This window comes from Odontomachus brunneus, unplaced genomic scaffold, assembly GCF_010583005.1.
Source record: "Odontomachus brunneus isolate Ranch 3 - 2012 unplaced genomic scaffold, Obru_v1 Obru_scaffold_024, whole genome shotgun sequence".
NCBI lineage: Eukaryota > Metazoa > Arthropoda > Insecta > Hymenoptera > Formicidae > Odontomachus > Odontomachus brunneus.
The window spans coordinates 886,061-902,906 of record NW_022639474.1 but is presented as its reverse complement, the minus strand read 5'-3'; the positions used below and the strand labels follow the sequence as shown (position 1 = coordinate 902,906).

The 16,846-nt window shown below is 38.9% G+C and overlaps 5 protein-coding genes across 10 annotated transcripts; 2 read left to right on the top strand and 3 right to left on the bottom strand.

Moving 5' to 3' along the window:
• Positions 1 to 137: 137 nt before the first annotated feature.
• On the top strand, positions 138 to 2,018 carry LOC116842292 (MYCBP-associated protein-like). Its single transcript, XM_032811268.1, has one exon. It carries the CDS (start codon positions 138 to 140, stop codon positions 2,016 to 2,018), a length of 1,881 nt encoding a protein of 626 aa, XP_032667159.1.
• A 1,490-nt stretch (positions 2,019 to 3,508) lies between these two features.
• On the bottom strand, positions 3,509 to 5,281 carry LOC116842371 (carbonic anhydrase 2-like). Of its 3 annotated transcripts, XM_032811493.1 has the most exons (7): positions 4,948 to 5,061; positions 4,708 to 4,842; positions 4,478 to 4,622; positions 4,236 to 4,341; positions 4,065 to 4,167; positions 3,862 to 3,998; positions 3,509 to 3,667 (listed from the first exon to the last, which is right to left on the bottom strand). In XM_032811493.1, the coding sequence occupies exons 1-7, from the start codon at positions 4,964 to 4,966 to the stop codon at positions 3,560 to 3,562; spliced, it is 753 nt and encodes a 250-aa protein (XP_032667384.1). In that variant the 5' UTR covers positions 4,967 to 5,061; the 3' UTR covers positions 3,509 to 3,559. The 3 variants fall into 3 exon arrangements, with proteins under 3 accessions (XP_032667384.1, XP_032667385.1, XP_032667383.1); XM_032811494.1 differs by having other exon boundaries at positions 3,862 to 4,167; positions 5,061 to 5,281; XM_032811492.1 differs by having other exon boundaries at positions 3,862 to 4,167.
• On the bottom strand, positions 5,061 to 7,388 carry LOC116842372 (carbonic anhydrase 2-like). Of its 4 annotated transcripts, XR_004377717.1 has the most exons (8): positions 7,219 to 7,388; positions 6,893 to 7,057; positions 6,662 to 6,803; positions 6,342 to 6,447; positions 6,100 to 6,202; positions 5,655 to 5,791; positions 5,393 to 5,565; positions 5,061 to 5,150 (listed from the first exon to the last, which is right to left on the bottom strand). XR_004377717.1 is itself a non-coding variant. In XM_032811495.1 (7 exons), the coding sequence occupies exons 1-7, from the start codon at positions 7,247 to 7,249 to the stop codon at positions 5,446 to 5,448; spliced, it is 804 nt and encodes a 267-aa protein (XP_032667386.1). In that variant the 5' UTR covers positions 7,250 to 7,388; the 3' UTR covers positions 5,315 to 5,445. The 4 variants fall into 4 exon arrangements, 2 of the variants coding, with proteins under 2 accessions (XP_032667386.1, XP_032667387.1); XR_004377718.1 differs by lacking the exon at positions 7,219 to 7,388 and having other exon boundaries at positions 6,662 to 6,819; positions 6,893 to 6,992; XM_032811495.1 differs by lacking the exon at positions 5,061 to 5,150 and having other exon boundaries at positions 5,315 to 5,565.
• On the top strand, positions 7,051 to 9,835 carry LOC116842369 (carbonic anhydrase 1-like). The gene is made up of 5 exons (XM_032811490.1): positions 7,051 to 7,692; positions 7,997 to 8,272; positions 8,773 to 9,029; positions 9,150 to 9,377; positions 9,456 to 9,835. The coding sequence occupies exons 1-5, from the start codon at positions 7,614 to 7,616 to the stop codon at positions 9,567 to 9,569; spliced, it is 954 nt and encodes a 317-aa protein (XP_032667381.1). The 5' UTR covers positions 7,051 to 7,613; the 3' UTR covers positions 9,570 to 9,835.
• On the bottom strand, positions 9,815 to 15,843 carry LOC116842370 (tetraspanin-11-like). Its single transcript, XM_032811491.1, has 9 exons — positions 15,179 to 15,843; positions 14,340 to 14,422; positions 13,859 to 14,071; positions 13,583 to 13,768; positions 12,865 to 12,987; positions 12,128 to 12,181; positions 11,963 to 12,055; positions 11,794 to 11,877; positions 9,815 to 11,449 (listed from the first exon to the last, which is right to left on the bottom strand). The coding sequence occupies exons 2-9, from the start codon at positions 14,385 to 14,387 to the stop codon at positions 11,387 to 11,389; spliced, it is 864 nt and encodes a 287-aa protein (XP_032667382.1). The 5' UTR covers positions 14,388 to 14,422; positions 15,179 to 15,843; the 3' UTR covers positions 9,815 to 11,386.
• Between the last annotated feature and the right edge of the window lie 1,003 nt (positions 15,844 to 16,846).

Below are 16,846 nucleotides of genomic sequence, written 5' to 3'. Positions count from 1 at the left end.
AACCGGTATGTCAAGCGTAGAGAGTAACAGGTTTGAAGATGAAACGAGTTACTTAGATTTTTTCACTCGCGTGACGGGAAAAGATAATATCGGATATTTCCAGATAAGATGTAAAGCATCGCTCGTTGTTGACGGAAATGGACTTTGCGCGGAAAATCAGCAAATCCGACGAACCGCTAACCTGGAAGCGGTCTCGCATGCCGATCATAACTACCAGGGATAACCCCTTGTCCGAAAGCGATGCATCTCTTTCAGAAGACCGTCGTCTCGTGAATTGGAAGAGATGGCTCGCAGATCGGCAGAGACGAAGTCGTCGTATCGAACTCGTTACCGGCCGCTCGCAAATCGATCAGCTGCAAGGCTCCTCGGAGAGGCATCGTGCTTACGTCGAGACGAAAGAGCTGATGGAACACGCGAGCATTCCGGTACCCGTAATTCCCGATAAATATCGCGGCGGGCCGGAATTCTGGAGAACAGCCGAGCTGCTGCCAGATCGCGGCGACGATTCCCTGCCGGAAGTGTCGTTGACGTTCACGAGAAAGCAGCTGAACCTTCCTCCCGACTTGACGCGCATCGGATTGCCGGATTTAACGGCGAAGGAGCGGGATCTCGTCGGATTGAAAATCAAGGAAGAACCCTGGAGACGTGACGAATATCTCAAGACGCGCAAACTCGAGCTGGCTAGAGAAATCTCATTGCTGCTGCCCAAGGAGCCGGAAATCGCGGCATTGGCCGTCCGAGGACGGGCATTTCGAAAGAAGAAACCGCGACCGCGAATTCCACTGATATCCATTACAAAGCCCGACGAAGAGGAGTCATGCGAGGATGTCGATCAGACGACGATTCTGAAGATCCAAGATCGAGAATTCATTTGGAGGAAGTGTTCTTGCGGGACGGAGGCAACTGACGCCGAAGCCATTATGTGGTCTGTAACTTTCGAGAGTAAGATCGATGAGCGAGTCGAAAAGGAGATCTCTCTCGAGAACAGAGGCAGCCGCGTAATCTTGTATCACTGGCGGGATTCGTCGTGTCGACTAACCGGCGCGACCATCCGAAAGCGCAGCAGTCCGTTCTTCTTTAACAAGACGAGAGGGCTCGTACTTCCAGGTCAGTTCGCGAGGATCAAGGTATGGTATCGATCTCGCGTTCACGGGGTCTCCACCGAGTGCTGGCGGCTCGTCACGGAGCCGAGACTGAGTCCCTCGGAATTCGTGTTCCGTTTCTGGGGCTGCGCGGTCGATGGAGACACAGAATCGACGGATGATCGAGCGATCGATGAGTATCTGGATCGCCGCGTTCGTGACTCGATCGTACGTTCCATCGTCGAGGAAGTTGTAGCCGGTGTGGAGCACAGCCAGCCGCCCGAGCCGGTTTACAAAACACTATTTTTGGAGAGCGATTTGTTCAGCTCTCTGAATCCTCGTTACTTCTACCATCCGAGTGTTGTGATGCAACTGCGTGAAATGCATCGCGAGATCGCCGATGAAAACGCGCCAGCCTGGAACTTGTCGCTGGATATTTTGCGAAATACTCTTTTACAAATTGGAGAGACAAGCTACAGGCGCGATATGCTTGCGCGATTTTACGAGCTCTGTAAACGGTGTCTCAGGCCCACTTTACACGATGTTACTCGCGACAACAAGAGCGACGCTGTGTACGACGTACTGTGCGCTTTCGCGAATCTCTTTGAAGCTGAAAGCGATTTTGTAAAAAATAACAGCTTGATACGAGAGAAGCAGCCCGTGGCCACGTTGAAAGTGGATCACAAGCCACAAAGATCAACATCTTTTTCGCGAGGAACCAATAATAACTTGCGAGAGGCGCGTGGCGCGAAGTCGACCGATCAATCGCAAAATATACAGACGCAAAACAAACAGGGAACTCTTGACTTAAATCTTCAGCCATACAGAGAAGCGTTCTTTATCCGCATGTATAAAGCTTTAGAAGAAGCGGTAGGACGAGCCTGCGCCATTGTCGATTCGTTTAATAGACTCAATCGACCGGAGAAACAATCGTGAGGTGTACACAGATGATCCCATCTATTTTCAAACAGTGATAGGAAAAATATATAATATAGAGAGAATATATAGTGATAACAAAATAATTAATTTGACAAATGTTAAGAAATATGTTATTGAGTGTTCTTCAATTGATATCTTAATCATAAAGGTGTATGAAAAATGGTATAGGATTTTGTTTGATGTGTTTTGTGCACGATGGAAATCGTACTTAAACCCATGCACCCTGTGTAATAATATAATTTATGTGAAGTATATATCGCGAGAATATATTACAAATTATTTCTTTACACTTTGATCTTCACAATATTATTTATAATATTTATATTATTTATATTATTTATATTATTTATAATATTAATCTTTCCACTATTATAATAGACGAGATGAATAAAGGAATAGATTCTGTCGCGAATGTAAGAGTCGCGTGTTTGACGTGCTTCGATCGATCACGATACTCGACTCTTTCAAATGGACAGTGGAAGAGGGACATAGGCACGTGTGAAAGAAATTGCTTTTTATTTTATGTCGCTATGTCGACTATTTTGTGAGTTAGAACCGTTTAAATCTGCGACATCGACGTCAGACTTCGAGTCGGCTCAACGTTTGCGCGAGACGCGCCACCTATTGTCGGCACACTATGTTTCACTGGTTTGTCTCGCTGAACGAGAGAAATAACGGGGTGACGCGTGGCTGAAGTGAGCACGTGGTCGATGCGACCATCTTTGTTTGAACGACGGAGTGGGGGCAAGGCCGTTGCCACGCCGCTGCGTGCCATCACGTACGCGTTCGGCCTACTGTTTACGCGTCGCGTCTTGACCTACGCCACAGTTGACCCACTTTTAAGGATTAGAGCGCGAGTCGATATAAGCGTCAATAATTTTACTCGCAGACGCCATAGCGGCTTGAAATAAAAACCGTTGGAAAGGGAAAATTACCGCGCATCCGATAGACGTGAAGTCGTCCTACTGTAGAATAAAGATCAGATGGCACAATTATGTAAGTACAAAAGGCATCAGTTTTTGCGTTTGTGTTGCGAAGTGGTTATTAATCTGTGTTAAAAACCAATGAATCTTTTGATTTGTATTTGTAGTACGAAGCATCAATTTTATGTTTCTGGCGGGTATAAAGCACAATTTAAATTTTAAAAGGAACGCAAAATAATAATTATGGGAACTGTGTAATTTTGTGATATATTTATATATTTAACTCTCTGACATATTCTGAGTATATCATGAATATGAGTATGTCAAATGTATTCTGATATAAACTGATATATCCTTAAAATTGGTTCTAATTCATTTATATATTTATCAGTTAATCTATTAATAAATTTTAAATGTTTATTTGCTTCACGGAATTATACAGAACTAATACATAAAAATTGATATGTATTATAGTTTCATATTACATTCACAATTCTTTTACAAATTCTTTTAAAATTTGAACTACTTGTAAAAATTAAAGCATTATGTATTGATTAGTTCATGATAATATAACAAAAAATTAAAAATTAAAAGTTTTAAAGATAAAAATCTTTGTCAAGATATTGCTAAAAATATCTTTCGCTCGCGTAAAGGCTGAATATCTTTCCGATTTGATTTGATGAATTCACCGTTTTTGTCCTTCAACTTTCTAAATTCGTTAACCTGAAAATTTTATTTAAATATATTTAAACATTATATTATATTATATTATACATTTATAAAAAAAAGAAATTTATCGACTTATAAGTAATTAATATTAATTTCAGATTGATAAAGACTATTATCATGCAATAATCATCTCGCAAGATTTCTTTTTTTGATTAATCGCATCCCTATAATCTGCAGAAATAACTCACTTGGCACGATCGTATCGAATTAATAGCTGGAAATACGATCCATTGAACACACTCCGGATTAGTACCAATATTATAAGATCCATGGTACGTGTAATAACTCGAGCAGTCTGTTGCTATTCGCATCCAAGATAAAGAATCTGAAATTGCGGCAATATCGTTAGATTTCAAATATTGAGATAAATCTTTATTTCCTGGACATTCACTTGGCGGAATTTTCGTCTCTGAACCAGCGTCCTGAATGTACTTCAAATTTGCTGAGATTCTTTCAAATTTGATATTGTTCCACTGACAAGATCCTGGTTGCACCTGCAAGATACTCATTCATAAAAACGAATATAAATATTCTTGCATGCATATTATAAGTCGTTGCATACCAAAAATAAATAGGCTAACACGCAAAGACCATCTCTATGTTTTAGACAATCTTCAAAGGTTAAATATTTCCGGTTCCAGTGCACCATATGACATTCCATAGAGAACCTACGATTTTTTCAAATATGAAATTGTGGATAAAACTTTTAGATTATTTTTTCTTAAAATGATTACAGTCGATTAAAAAACGAGGTAGCCAAATATATCTAACATATATGCTCCGGTGAAATAATATTTTTAGTACCAAGTACTATTGATCGTATGTTCAGCGCCTCTGCAATCGTCTTCACCCCAATGAAAATGCGCATTATGAAATTCGTATTCATCGTTCATCAGCGGTCCACCGGACACCGTTGATGGAATTCGATCGCCGTTTAAAAAAACTTGAGCTAGTACGAAGACAGATATTCATTAAATCTAATCGATTGCAAAAATAATATTCGAGCTGAGATATATTAGAACGAACTAAATTACCTGTCATACCGTTGTTAAATAAAATTGCGTTTCCATCCTTCAGCCAGTGTCCATTTAAGATTAACGGTGGAAATCTCTTAGGATACGTAATTTCGTCAATCAGATCGATCGGTGATTGACCACTCTTTTCTGAAGCTTGAATTAATATCTTATTGGGGTGTATAACGTGTAATATAAAAGTAATACGTGTAATGTAAAAATAACCTGATCTCTTATATATTTCCTTTATTGCTTACTCACCATCTGTGTAACTTATCATTGTCGCATTAGTTTAAAGTAATTTATCAAAAGAAGATAAAGCTATAGAATTTTGTACAAAATGTAAACCTCTCTTAAAACGGCCTGAAACTCACACTCAAATGTACTGAAACGGTTGAGGTCTCTTTTCCGCGATGCTGATCAGTTGTCTTGTTCGCGACTTGCTTCACGTGTATCGTTTGCGGCTGTCAAATTATTATGTAAATTTTGACAGTCGGCCTTTCGTGAGTTTAATGTTACACAGTATGAAAAGAGAGAGAAATACAAGTTAATAAAATTAAAAACACCATACAATAAAATGAAAACTGATAAAAGATATTTTACCATTTCAGAGTGCAAAATCGATTAAGTTCTTACAAAATTTTCATGTTTCATTTTTAAGTTTCGTTGTTTGTTATTAATCTTTAAAATTGGCCAATTTACATACAAATTTTTGCTAAAGCAATTTTTTTTCCTAAGTAATAAAATTTCTCGATTCGATCACTCTACTGCGTCATCTGTGGCGTAGAAAATTCTTCTTCCATGAAGAAGATGTTGGGATCTATAGTTTCTCACTATATGTTCCCACTTGTGGTTATAAAGACTTCTGAAAGCTTCTATCTGTTGCAGAATACAAATAATAATATACAAGTAGCGTTTTTAATTGGATCTTTTTTTTTTAATTCAACTTACATATTTTTCTTAAATACCTGACGAAGAGAGATTCTTATCGCACTCGGCAAAATTATCCAAATAACGCACTCATTATAAGGGGGAAGGGTAAGCGAGCCTGAATAAGTGTAATATGTGGAGCACATGAGTGCATGCGTCATCCAACGTAAACAATCTGTGAATTATAATTATATAATCATTTAAAACAGATGTCAGTATTGATAAAACTAACCAAAATTACGTTAAATACAAAACTTGAATTGAATTTTCCAGCGCACAATTAAGTTTTTTTCATAAGAGCAAAAAGTATACAATTACAAAAAATATATAAATTTGTTACAATTGATTACTTTTGCTTTTGATCGAAAATAATGAAAAGTGAAAGGTAAAAATCTTCGCAAAGAACACAATCTATTTCTTCGGAAGATAGATATTTGTTTACTTATTCCTTTGATTAAAAATTATCTTATATTCTAGAATTACCAGGCATAATATTCACAGTGCTACCCATGCGTTTTATTTCCAAAAGCTTATCAGTGATCGGAGCGAGTGCGGAATTATCTGCAATTCCCGAGCAGCCGACCACCTTTTCATCACAAATATATATCTACTTCAATAAATCGTAACAATGGCCGAAAATACAATAGCTTACGTAAAAATGTCGGAAAAATTGTATAAATCCTCACGTGTCTTTCCGACCAAATTTTTATTTAACTTTTTGTTACCTGCATGAGATATGAGAGTATTGCAATCCCATCAGGCTTGTCGTAGCATTTGTCTATTGATCCGTAACGCGTATTCCAATGCATAACTTGCGCCTCCATCGAATACCTTTTTAAATCCACGTTTAAAAATTATATTGACTGTTATATTAAATATTCAAAAAATAAATAAAAGCAGAATTTATTCGGCTCGTGAGACCAAGAATGTGTGCGATTTTAATTAAAATTTATATCTAAATGAAACAACAATGGATGGACGTATTTACTCAGTGTTCTGCGTACGTTATTTTTAATTCTTATTGACTTGAATTCATTTCACTAACCACGCGTTATTGATTGAATGTTCCGCGCCACGGGAGTTACACGAGCCCCACCGAAATTGTGCGTTTATAAATTGAAATTCGTCATCTTTCAAAGGACCGCCGCGCATTGTCGGCATTTTCCTATTCGTCAATTCCACATTAACTGAAAGTGGTTGAAACTATTAAATATATTCAGTAAATATATAGCACATTAATTCACAAACTTCTGCATCGAAAGGAAGGCGAAATAACCTGTTGTGCCAGTGTTCGTGATTGTCGCTGTGCCATCATTTGACCAATAATTAGTCAAAAGTAAGAGTGGAAATTTTTTCGTCCACACAGCGACTTGATTAATATCAACTGGTGATTGTCGCCATTTCGGTAAACCCGAAGATGATGTCGTGCGTAATTTTTCTCCTTGTGCAAAACGTAAATAAATTATATTTACTTTATTAGATAAACACCCGTGTAAAACACATTTATTTTTAAGTAAATGTGTGTAGAAAAAGCAATCTTAATAAATTTGTTACAGCTACTGAATGAAGTGTTTGTTGAACACATAATTATTATTGACTTACGTGATCGTGTGCTTCTGGATTTGGATGTCATTTGTACATCACAATTTCGAAATTCCGCACGTAAATGATGAAATGAAATTAAGTGTTTATTGCTTTTAAACGGGACATGTTACATTTCATTGGATATTGCAATCCATCTCTTCGCGCTCCCTTCATACTGTCTTTGCAAGTTGAAGTGAGTTTCACCGATTTTCGAGATTAAGTAAACCGTCATTTGACGTTCCATGCCGTTTCATACTTATATGAAAGTATTTTTGACAGAAATTGTTACGTCGCGAAATGCACGAGAAATTCTAAAGTGCACTGTTGCTTGTAAGCATACGTACGCATACATATGCATAAAAATTAGTAGTATCAGCGATTTTATACGGTTTCGATGAGGAACTCGAAATTACATGTGTGACTTGAATTGCATTATGACAAAAATGGACAATTCAGACTATATGATAGTGGTTTGCTGCGTCCTTCTTTCAAGTACGTATTACAAAAAGACAAAAAGTGACAATTAAATTATGGATAATTGCTAATTGATATCGCGATCAAGAAAAATTATACCAATGACACACGTCTTGATCTTCGAATGTTGAGAATAGCTTCGACGAAATTAAGGAATTTTCATAAAGTAATATAAAATAAAATAGCGATGCAAAATCCGGGTAATAGTTACATGTTTAAATAAATACCAGCCTATATGACTTTTATGTCATATTTCGAATATTCGTATGCTACTCTTATCATGAATCCCACTGATGTCACGGTAACATTTCCTTTACTGAAGTATTTCTGCTATTCGAAATCGTGGAATGGATATTCAAAGTATTCACATGGACGGATAACGATGTGTGTCTCCCTCCCACTTTTTCGTTCGGATACGCTCACAAGAATGGTCCACATACTTGGAAAGATCTATATCCTGAAAGCGCCGGTAGCAATCAGTCACCCATCAATATCACCACCAGATACGCAATTGTAGTACAACCATCCGAACCGCTTCGATGGATCAATTATAATAGCGTCCCTCTGTCAACGACCCTTTCAAATGATGGGCATACTGGTAAATATTTTGCAAACTTAATGATTTGAATCAAAAATAATTTCCTAGCGAAAATAACAAATATTTATTTTTCCTGAATACTCTCTCTCTCTCTCTCCCCCCCCTCACACACACACACACACACACACACACACACACACGGGAAGAACTGTTTATCATTATAGCTAGAAACACAATTTATTATTAATAAATTATTAAGTTAAATATCGACACGTCATCATTAATAAATAATAAATCAATATTATTAATATTAAACAATATACTGAATAATAATTAGACCATGCTTCTGTTTCACATGATGAATATTTATACGATGAAAATACAAATGTTACTTCTCATTCGATTCAATATAATTAGACGGTACGTTTCAATGAATTATAAAGGATTTCTCGTAATTCTCTTATCCTGTCCTACTCATTAATTTACAGCATGATTGAAATTAAGTAGAGCAATTAAAATGATATAACATGTTCTTCGCATCGCATATGTTTACTTTATAGTAATACTTCGGGGATTTTGGGATCAATCCTCATGGCCTCAGCTTCAAGGAGGGCCTTTATCCGATAAATATGATTTCTTTAACATACTCTTTCACTGGGGCCCTTCCAACCAAGAGGGCAGCGAACACACTTTGGATTACATACGTTATCCCATGGAATTGCAAGTTATTCATATGAAGCACGGACTTAAGTCGCCAAAAGACGCGATCATATTGGGAGCGAGGGACGGAATAGTGATAGTTTCATTCTTCCTCCAAGTATGAACTTTTCCTATCGGCAGGGAACATTGCGTAGCATAATTTTCTCATATCGAAAAGCCAGTCGAATACAACGCGTACTTATCATACTTGATAGTAATGTGCCCCATAATATTGCAGATAAACGCTATGGATAATCCTTATCTGGATCATATCGTGAGTAATTTGTGGAAAATTTCCAATCCAAGCCATTACAAAACCAACATACCGCCTTTCCCATTGGAATGGATTTTTGCACCTTTCGACAGAGATTACTATACGTACAGCGGTTCTCTCAGTCAACCTCCTTGCAACGAAGTCGTCACCTGGATTATCCAAAAAGAACCGATCGTTATATCTGCGTTGCAAGTAAAGCAACACATTAAAGCCGTTAATATATTTATTGTTGACTTGATAATTGACGGTACATATAATCGTTTATCGTAGGTGGAAAAATTTCGAGAAATCTGTTCAGTAGATGGCCCATTACTTCTAAACTGTCGACCAGTTCAACCGCTAAACGAACGGGATGTTTACTTTTACGAAGAAAGCAAGTTGTAATAGGTCAGTATTTCTTTCTTTTATTTTTTAATTTTTACGTACAAATTAATTTGCTGTTGTAAATTTTTGTGTGGTGCACTGCGTACGTAAACGCTGTTTCCTTTTATTTGTATATTAATTTCGGCAAAATATCGGCAAATTTTAGTCCTACAATATATAATTTCAAATTTAAATGGAATTCTCGACATTAATTATTAATTTGACCAACAGTGATACAATATTAATTGCGTTGTATATATTGCGGCTTGTAATAATGTAAAATGAATAGAAACACCATTTTGCACAGAGAACAATATCTTTATTATCATTACGACGCGTTCTATAAACACGCAGAATATTTCTCTCTCTCTCTCTCTCTCTCTCTCTCTCTCTCTCTCTCTCTCTCTCTCTCGCCAATTGTCTTTACAAAATAAAAATATATTAAAATTTGTATCACACTCATTATACAATAAATTCCTTTGGCACAAGTTATCATAATACATTCTTCGAAAATTAGTTTTGGAGAGGAAAGCGTTTCCTTGATTACAGAATATATATATATAACGCATTCTTGTACATCAATATTGTATATATATATATATATATTTTTTTTTTTATAATATATATGTGTGCATTTCACCCATTCTAATAAAATGGACGACAAATGTCTATAAGAATCTAACACACACGTACACACGATTATTAGAGAAGAATGTAGCTGATTGGAAGGGGGGGAGAGAAGAGGCATGTTCATTTTTCTCTTAAACTTCCGTCTTATTTCTTATTGCCAGAAGACTTTAAAAAAGATTATTTCGGCAGTTTATTATCATAAACTTTCCAATTATTAAATTAATTAAACATAGACAAGTGACAGAATTTAATGACAGAATTTAATGCTTTTAAATAAGGAAAATTCATTTTTCTCTTGTTCTTTCTAACTGCACTATCTCTAACTAAAGAACTCAACTGTTTAAACAATTGTTCGATATAATGGAAACAATATTATTTTAATAACACTAACGGTGTGTATAGAAAAATTCCTGGATGCTATTCCGATTATGTCCACCTATCTCACTAAGCCCCAATCTCCTCTACATACACTCATACAACGTCATTTATTAAAAAAACATATTTTTCCAAAAATGCATGTGTATAACCATGTGTTAAAAATGATTTCGCATCTCGAAATAGATAAATATTCCCGAAAGAAGGAAAAATGGCCGAAAGTTCTCACGTACGCATGTATTCAGTTGCTCGACATGTTGGCACCGTTATATATGTGTATTTACAACGCGGGGCGAAAACTTCGCGACTAACAATTCGCGCTGTTGGTCGAGCCCTGCCAGTGATCTTCGTAAAACGCCGACGATGCTATCGTAACATCGCGACTTGTCAGTACTTGAATTGAACACGACAACGACACGATATCTATATGTACAGCGGGGTGGTATTGGTCACATTCTCGCTGGCTCGAGGATGCCGCGCGGCGAACGCGCGCGCGCACAACTGGGATTAATCTAAAGATATCGATCAAGCGTGGCACTTATTGTTACAACTTGCATGAATGTTCTCTACGACCAAATATTTCACGGACTGGAACAGAAATTCAGATTACTTTCGTTCCGCGAGATCCCGTAATCGCAATTCCGCAAGTCTCGTCATTTGTCCTGATACACAAGACCGAAACAGAGCTTAGGAATTTCGAATGGCGAGAGATACATAAAAATACAAAATGAATATGTTTCTTCCCTTCTCGTTCTTTGTTTTTTTTCTTTGCTCCCTCAGTGTTATCAGTGCCGTGACATTCTTTTCACTTCACTGAGGTCGCGAACTATAAATCATTCATCCTGCATGTCCCGTATCGTCCGGCAGAGGAAGGCGGACGTTATTATTCCGAATGTCTATAATACACAAATATATTTACATGGTTATTTCTTGTCCTCACGTGGGAAGGAGGTATACCAAAATCGTTTTCTCGAGAGAGATTAATCAACAAATTTGTCATTTGAAAAAATCCTTTAAGCGGAACTTTCATCTTTTAAGCGACCTTTATCAATTGAACTTTGCAAATACATTTTGCAAAGTTGCTCGTAGACTGAAAGCTCATTTCGAAATAGAATCTCGAGTGAAACCCATCAAATAGAATCTCATAAACCTTTGAATGCGAGGTTGTCGCGTCGCTTTGGAAGCGTTCTAGCTTCTGTTCTTTGAGAAGAAGATAATGTTGTACATCAAAAGGACTCACCTGTATGCCTGCCATCGCCATGCCGAGAAACACCAACGTGAAACTCTCGCACTGCAGCCAGTTTGTGACTTTTCCGAGGCAGCCCTACAAAACGTATCATGTTATTTGAGATATACGTGACGACGCGATCTATAAAGCAACGGGTGATATTTTACGGCACGAAGCGTACTTCTTTGTGTCTGTATCCCTTCTGAGCCTCTTGGTCTTCTACTTGACACGCGGCCTCATCCTTCGGCTGCGGATGCAGCCATGGTTTCTCATTCTGCCAGCGACAAAAGATTACTCAACGTAACGCCTTGCATGCATTCGCTTTTCATCGCTGTTCTTTACTCACATTTTTGTGAAAAACCCTGGAGACGACGCTCATTGGGCTGCCCGTGTTTTTATTCTGTAAAACAAGATCCCTCGCTTTTACTCGTAGGTCGTGGCAAATCAGATACAGAATAATGAGAAACAGACGACACATTGGTATCATTAAAAAAGGTACATGAAAAAAAAGATATAGTGCACATAACCAGAAATATTCATTTGTGAGCAGCATAATTGCATCGCTCTAATTATTTTCGTGTGATAGTAATGTACTATTGATATGACTTAAAACCGTAATAATAATAGTTGTCACTTGAAACTTGTCTCATGTAAGATACTCAGATTTTTATTCAAAGTTAGATCCAAAATTTTCAGTTGAATTATATAATATACGTGACATTATATCATAATTCAACTGAAAAACTTTCATCTGACTTTAAGTTCAAATCTGAATGTCTCACTTGAGAGGAGTTTCAAATAGCGGCTATTAATATGGGCCTCAATTACTTTGATAATTACGACAACATCAGTGTAGAATGTTGCGCCTGACCTGCTTGTGACAACTCCAAGTAAGGCAAGAAATCGATTAAAGTGACATTTCTGATAGACATAGTCTAGTTGGAGCAACCAGATATTGTCATTGTAATTCAACCTCATAATTAATCTCACTATTGAATCTGGTCAGCACTACCAGACTTGTGTGTGCGAGCCAATCATACTATTTTTTTCCGTACAACATTAAACTTCACGAATGGGAGGTACCTCGGTATTTTTGAGAACGCAACACGTGAGAGGAACCTGCCTCTTGTTCCCAGAGATTTGCGCATCCCTCCACCAGGCCGTACCATTGTAATCCTCGTCGCCGTAAATTCCGCAGCAATTAAACTGCAATTCAATTATCTGTATGCTCCTCGAACCATTACAGGATACCCCGTGGAGCATAGCGTTTCTGACAAAGCGTTGTGTGCGACCCATTTATGCATGAAACACAATTTACGAGCGCGTAATGTATGTCGCAAAAAAAGAATGGGATGAGTAATTTTTAAATAGCGATGCCGAATAAAAAATACTTCGCATTATATACGAACTCGCTCTTTACTGCAACGTCATGCACAGAATTAATTACTAAATTTGTGCTCCAGCAATGCCCGCAATCCCTCGGAGTTGATATCCAAAGATGTAGAGAAGATTTAGGAAAATTCACGTTAAAATAAAATCAAGAATATCACAAAAGGATTCGACTAAAAATGAAAGGAAGCGAGCGGTTTCCGAAAGACTGACTGACTGAAAGAATCTCGAGGACAACGGTCGATTATCGATTAGCGCGATGATATCTTATATTCTACGAGGCGGGTCCGGGAGAAAATTCACGTTAAAATAAAGTCGAGAATATCGGAAAAGGGTTTAGCTCAAAATGGAAGGAGGCAATGTCAGCTCCCGGCATAAAGTCCCGATGAATGATTATTTAATAACACGATACTTTATATTGCGCGAAGTCCAGACTTTGGCTGAAGGGAATGTCGCTGGTCGGATCGTGACCGTATTCCACTGTCAGCTTGCTGGTGAGCCTCCCCTCGAGGTCGGACAGGATTTGGTAAGTCATCAGCCCGCCGATGGCAGCCGTCACCAGTTCCGTGACGATAAGCGCGACCAACATGCTCATGTACTGAGGAACGATGGCAACAAAAACATCACCGACCTTGACCCAAGGTCTATAACGGTACGCAGTGGGCGATAAAAGTGTCCTTTTACTCACGGTAGCGATGATGCATTGATTTCCGCGTAGAGCGGCGCGGCAGCCGAAGAAACCGACCGTGAGCACGGTGAAGCCGAGCCCGAGGAGGCTGTAAGCTATCAAATTAATGGTCTCGTGCGGCTTGACGTTAGATACGAACAGATTGAGGATGTCTCCCTTACTCGGCTCCAGGAGCAACCACGCGCCTATCACGAGTACCGTACAGCCGGCCAACTGTCAAAGAAACCGCATAACACTTTTATGTCCGATTGCTCGCAGATTTGCAGATCAACCGTACAACCGTCTCCTTTAAGCACTGCGAGGAGTGAATGCTGAATCAAGTTGAACGACGTCCAATTGATTTTTTCATTTCCTACAGAGACCGCGCGCACGAGCGTGCGAAAGAGACGGTCGTTTTTCTCCGAAGGATAAACTTGACAGTGCGAACGGTAATTTATAATTTCATGACGTGCAAGATAGAAAGAGAGAGCTTGTTATTTACCCATATTAACAGATTGAACGTGAATAACGCGACTTTCAAGTATTTCATGTTTGTTATCCTTGATCCTTCAACTAGTCATCAATCTGCAAATATAACAGTGTCCAGTTTTAAGCTCCAAATGACGTAAGCTCTAATTCGGCGGATTATATAAATATGAGATTCCTTAACTCCTCCAATATTCATATAATATATGGATTTATATCTGCATTGCTTTCACGCATTTTTAAGTTCCAATACTTTAAATTAATTTAAATTAATTACCATTATTTTAAATTATTTGTGAGATATCGGCAATAATTTAAAAGTTCACTTGAATTTACACGAGTTACATATGTATATCTTCTCTCAGAAGAACATTTTGCTTTATATATAAATTATTCCACTGTTTCCTTCATTTTTGCAGTAACATTTGGTAGGTGCGATTATTTTATTTAAACATTCCATTATGTAAATTGAAAATCGAACTTTTATGAGAACTTTAATTTCATTAATCCTGATAGCTATCAGAACAATTTTGAACGAGAGTTAAATCTTAGAGAATAACTGATTACTAAACCTAAACGCGCAAAAGCAAGAAAGGCAATACCACTTCCATCTTCTACAAATCTATAAAATTTGATCATTCAAGTAGAAGAGCGAAATACATCGACTATTTTTATTTATAACTAATTGATTTTCATCCCTATGTCAAGAACATCGATACCATCGATATAAGCTATCGATATCAGCTTCAACGGTTCAGAACTTTAACATTATATTCACATATTACACATAATACAAGGTTTTATAAATCCCTACTAGCATTGTATGGCCTTTATCGAATCACTTGTAGACATTACCTGTCAGCGACAAATCAACTCAGTCCACCCGACGACCGTCACCTGCCTCCGATATCTTACCGGACACCTCCGTAGCTGTCACACTGTCATGTGGTTCACCGTGACCACGTCGCACAATTACACCGAGACAATCAGTCACGAACAATCACGAACTCAGAGACACGCTCATAATCCCAGAGGTATTCCTGCGTCTCGATTCGCGTTACAAAGCTGGTTCACAGGTGGTTCGTAGGATCCTCGTAGAGCACGTCATCGCTCTACGGCTTGGGGTCCTGGTGCTCCGATTTGCGCGGCGTTCGGGATATATCGCCACGAGCGTCACGACGCCGCGTTCGAACGGGGAAGAGAGAGAAAGAGAAAGAGAGCCGACAGGGTGGACGGACCCGCCTGTTACTCGTCGATATCAAGGGATCGATGAAACCTTCGGCACTCACGTGCGTGAACGTCGCCACTGCCCTAGTCGATGCACCCTATCTGGCGGACTCGAGGATCTTACGCGGTAATCGCGACGGCGAAGCGACTAAATGCGCCGTTACCGTGAACAGTCCGAGAGTCATCTGCACGATGCCGGAACGTCTGCCCTATGGATTCCTCTTTCGCCTCCCGTCTCGCGTCCGCCGACATCCGACGCAGGTCCAGACGCGTCTGCGTGTTCCCGTCGTCGTGGCGCCGACGCTCTATCGTCGAGCATAGTTGATCCCCGCCCGTAATCGAGGACGTTCCCGTCGACGTGCTCGGGCCTCACCTACGAGCCCTCGCTTGCTTGCGCATGGGGTAAGGTATTCATCATGCAGCAGTATCGAATTATGATAACTCGTCCTATCCCGTTTCGCGAATCTTCGTCCTCAGATTATGAATATAACTCGCGAGTAGAAATGGCGAATATCTATTTTTTCCTGAACATTTTTGCATAACAAATCGATAAGCTACCCTTTGGCTTATAACGCTTATTAACCTTTAGTTGGTTTTAATCGACTCATGACACATACGTACACGTATACAAGTATTGTAAATCGATTAAAACCAGGTAAAGCCTGTTACGTATGACCGATAATAAGCGGTCAATAGGGATTGGTGATATGACTGGTAATATAACATGGAGATAAAAACGATGAGAAGTTTCTCGTAATCATGATAGGAGAGGGGATCCGAGAGTGAGTATGGGTTGGAAGAGGGTGAATTTGAGGAGGGGAAGACAAAGGAGGCATATAAGCGGGGCAAGATACGCGAGGAAGGGAGAAGAGACGAGAATAGACGAGCTGGAAGAACGGAGAGAACTGGTCTGTTATCAAGGACAGTTCGGAAAAAGTGAGAGAGACAGAGAAAGATAGAGAGAAAATGAGAAAGAGAGATTAATATGAATTTATTTCCAAATAATTATTTGTGAAGTGATCTCGCTGTTAGACTCCTGAGAATCTGGAATTGCGCATTAAAACGAGGTTTTCATTACGGCGGTAAAGGTTATCATTACGGCGAGGACAAAATTTACTACTATATCTTACACGTGACTCATGCGTGTGAAACGAACACGCGAGGGATTTTACGTGGGAATTAATTAAAACGCGCGCGGGAATTGGAGTGAACTTGTATTGAGCCTTCCTGACATTAACTAACGCTTAACAACGCGACAACGCTCGCGTCGTTCCGCGCCGAAATGCGCGTACCGTA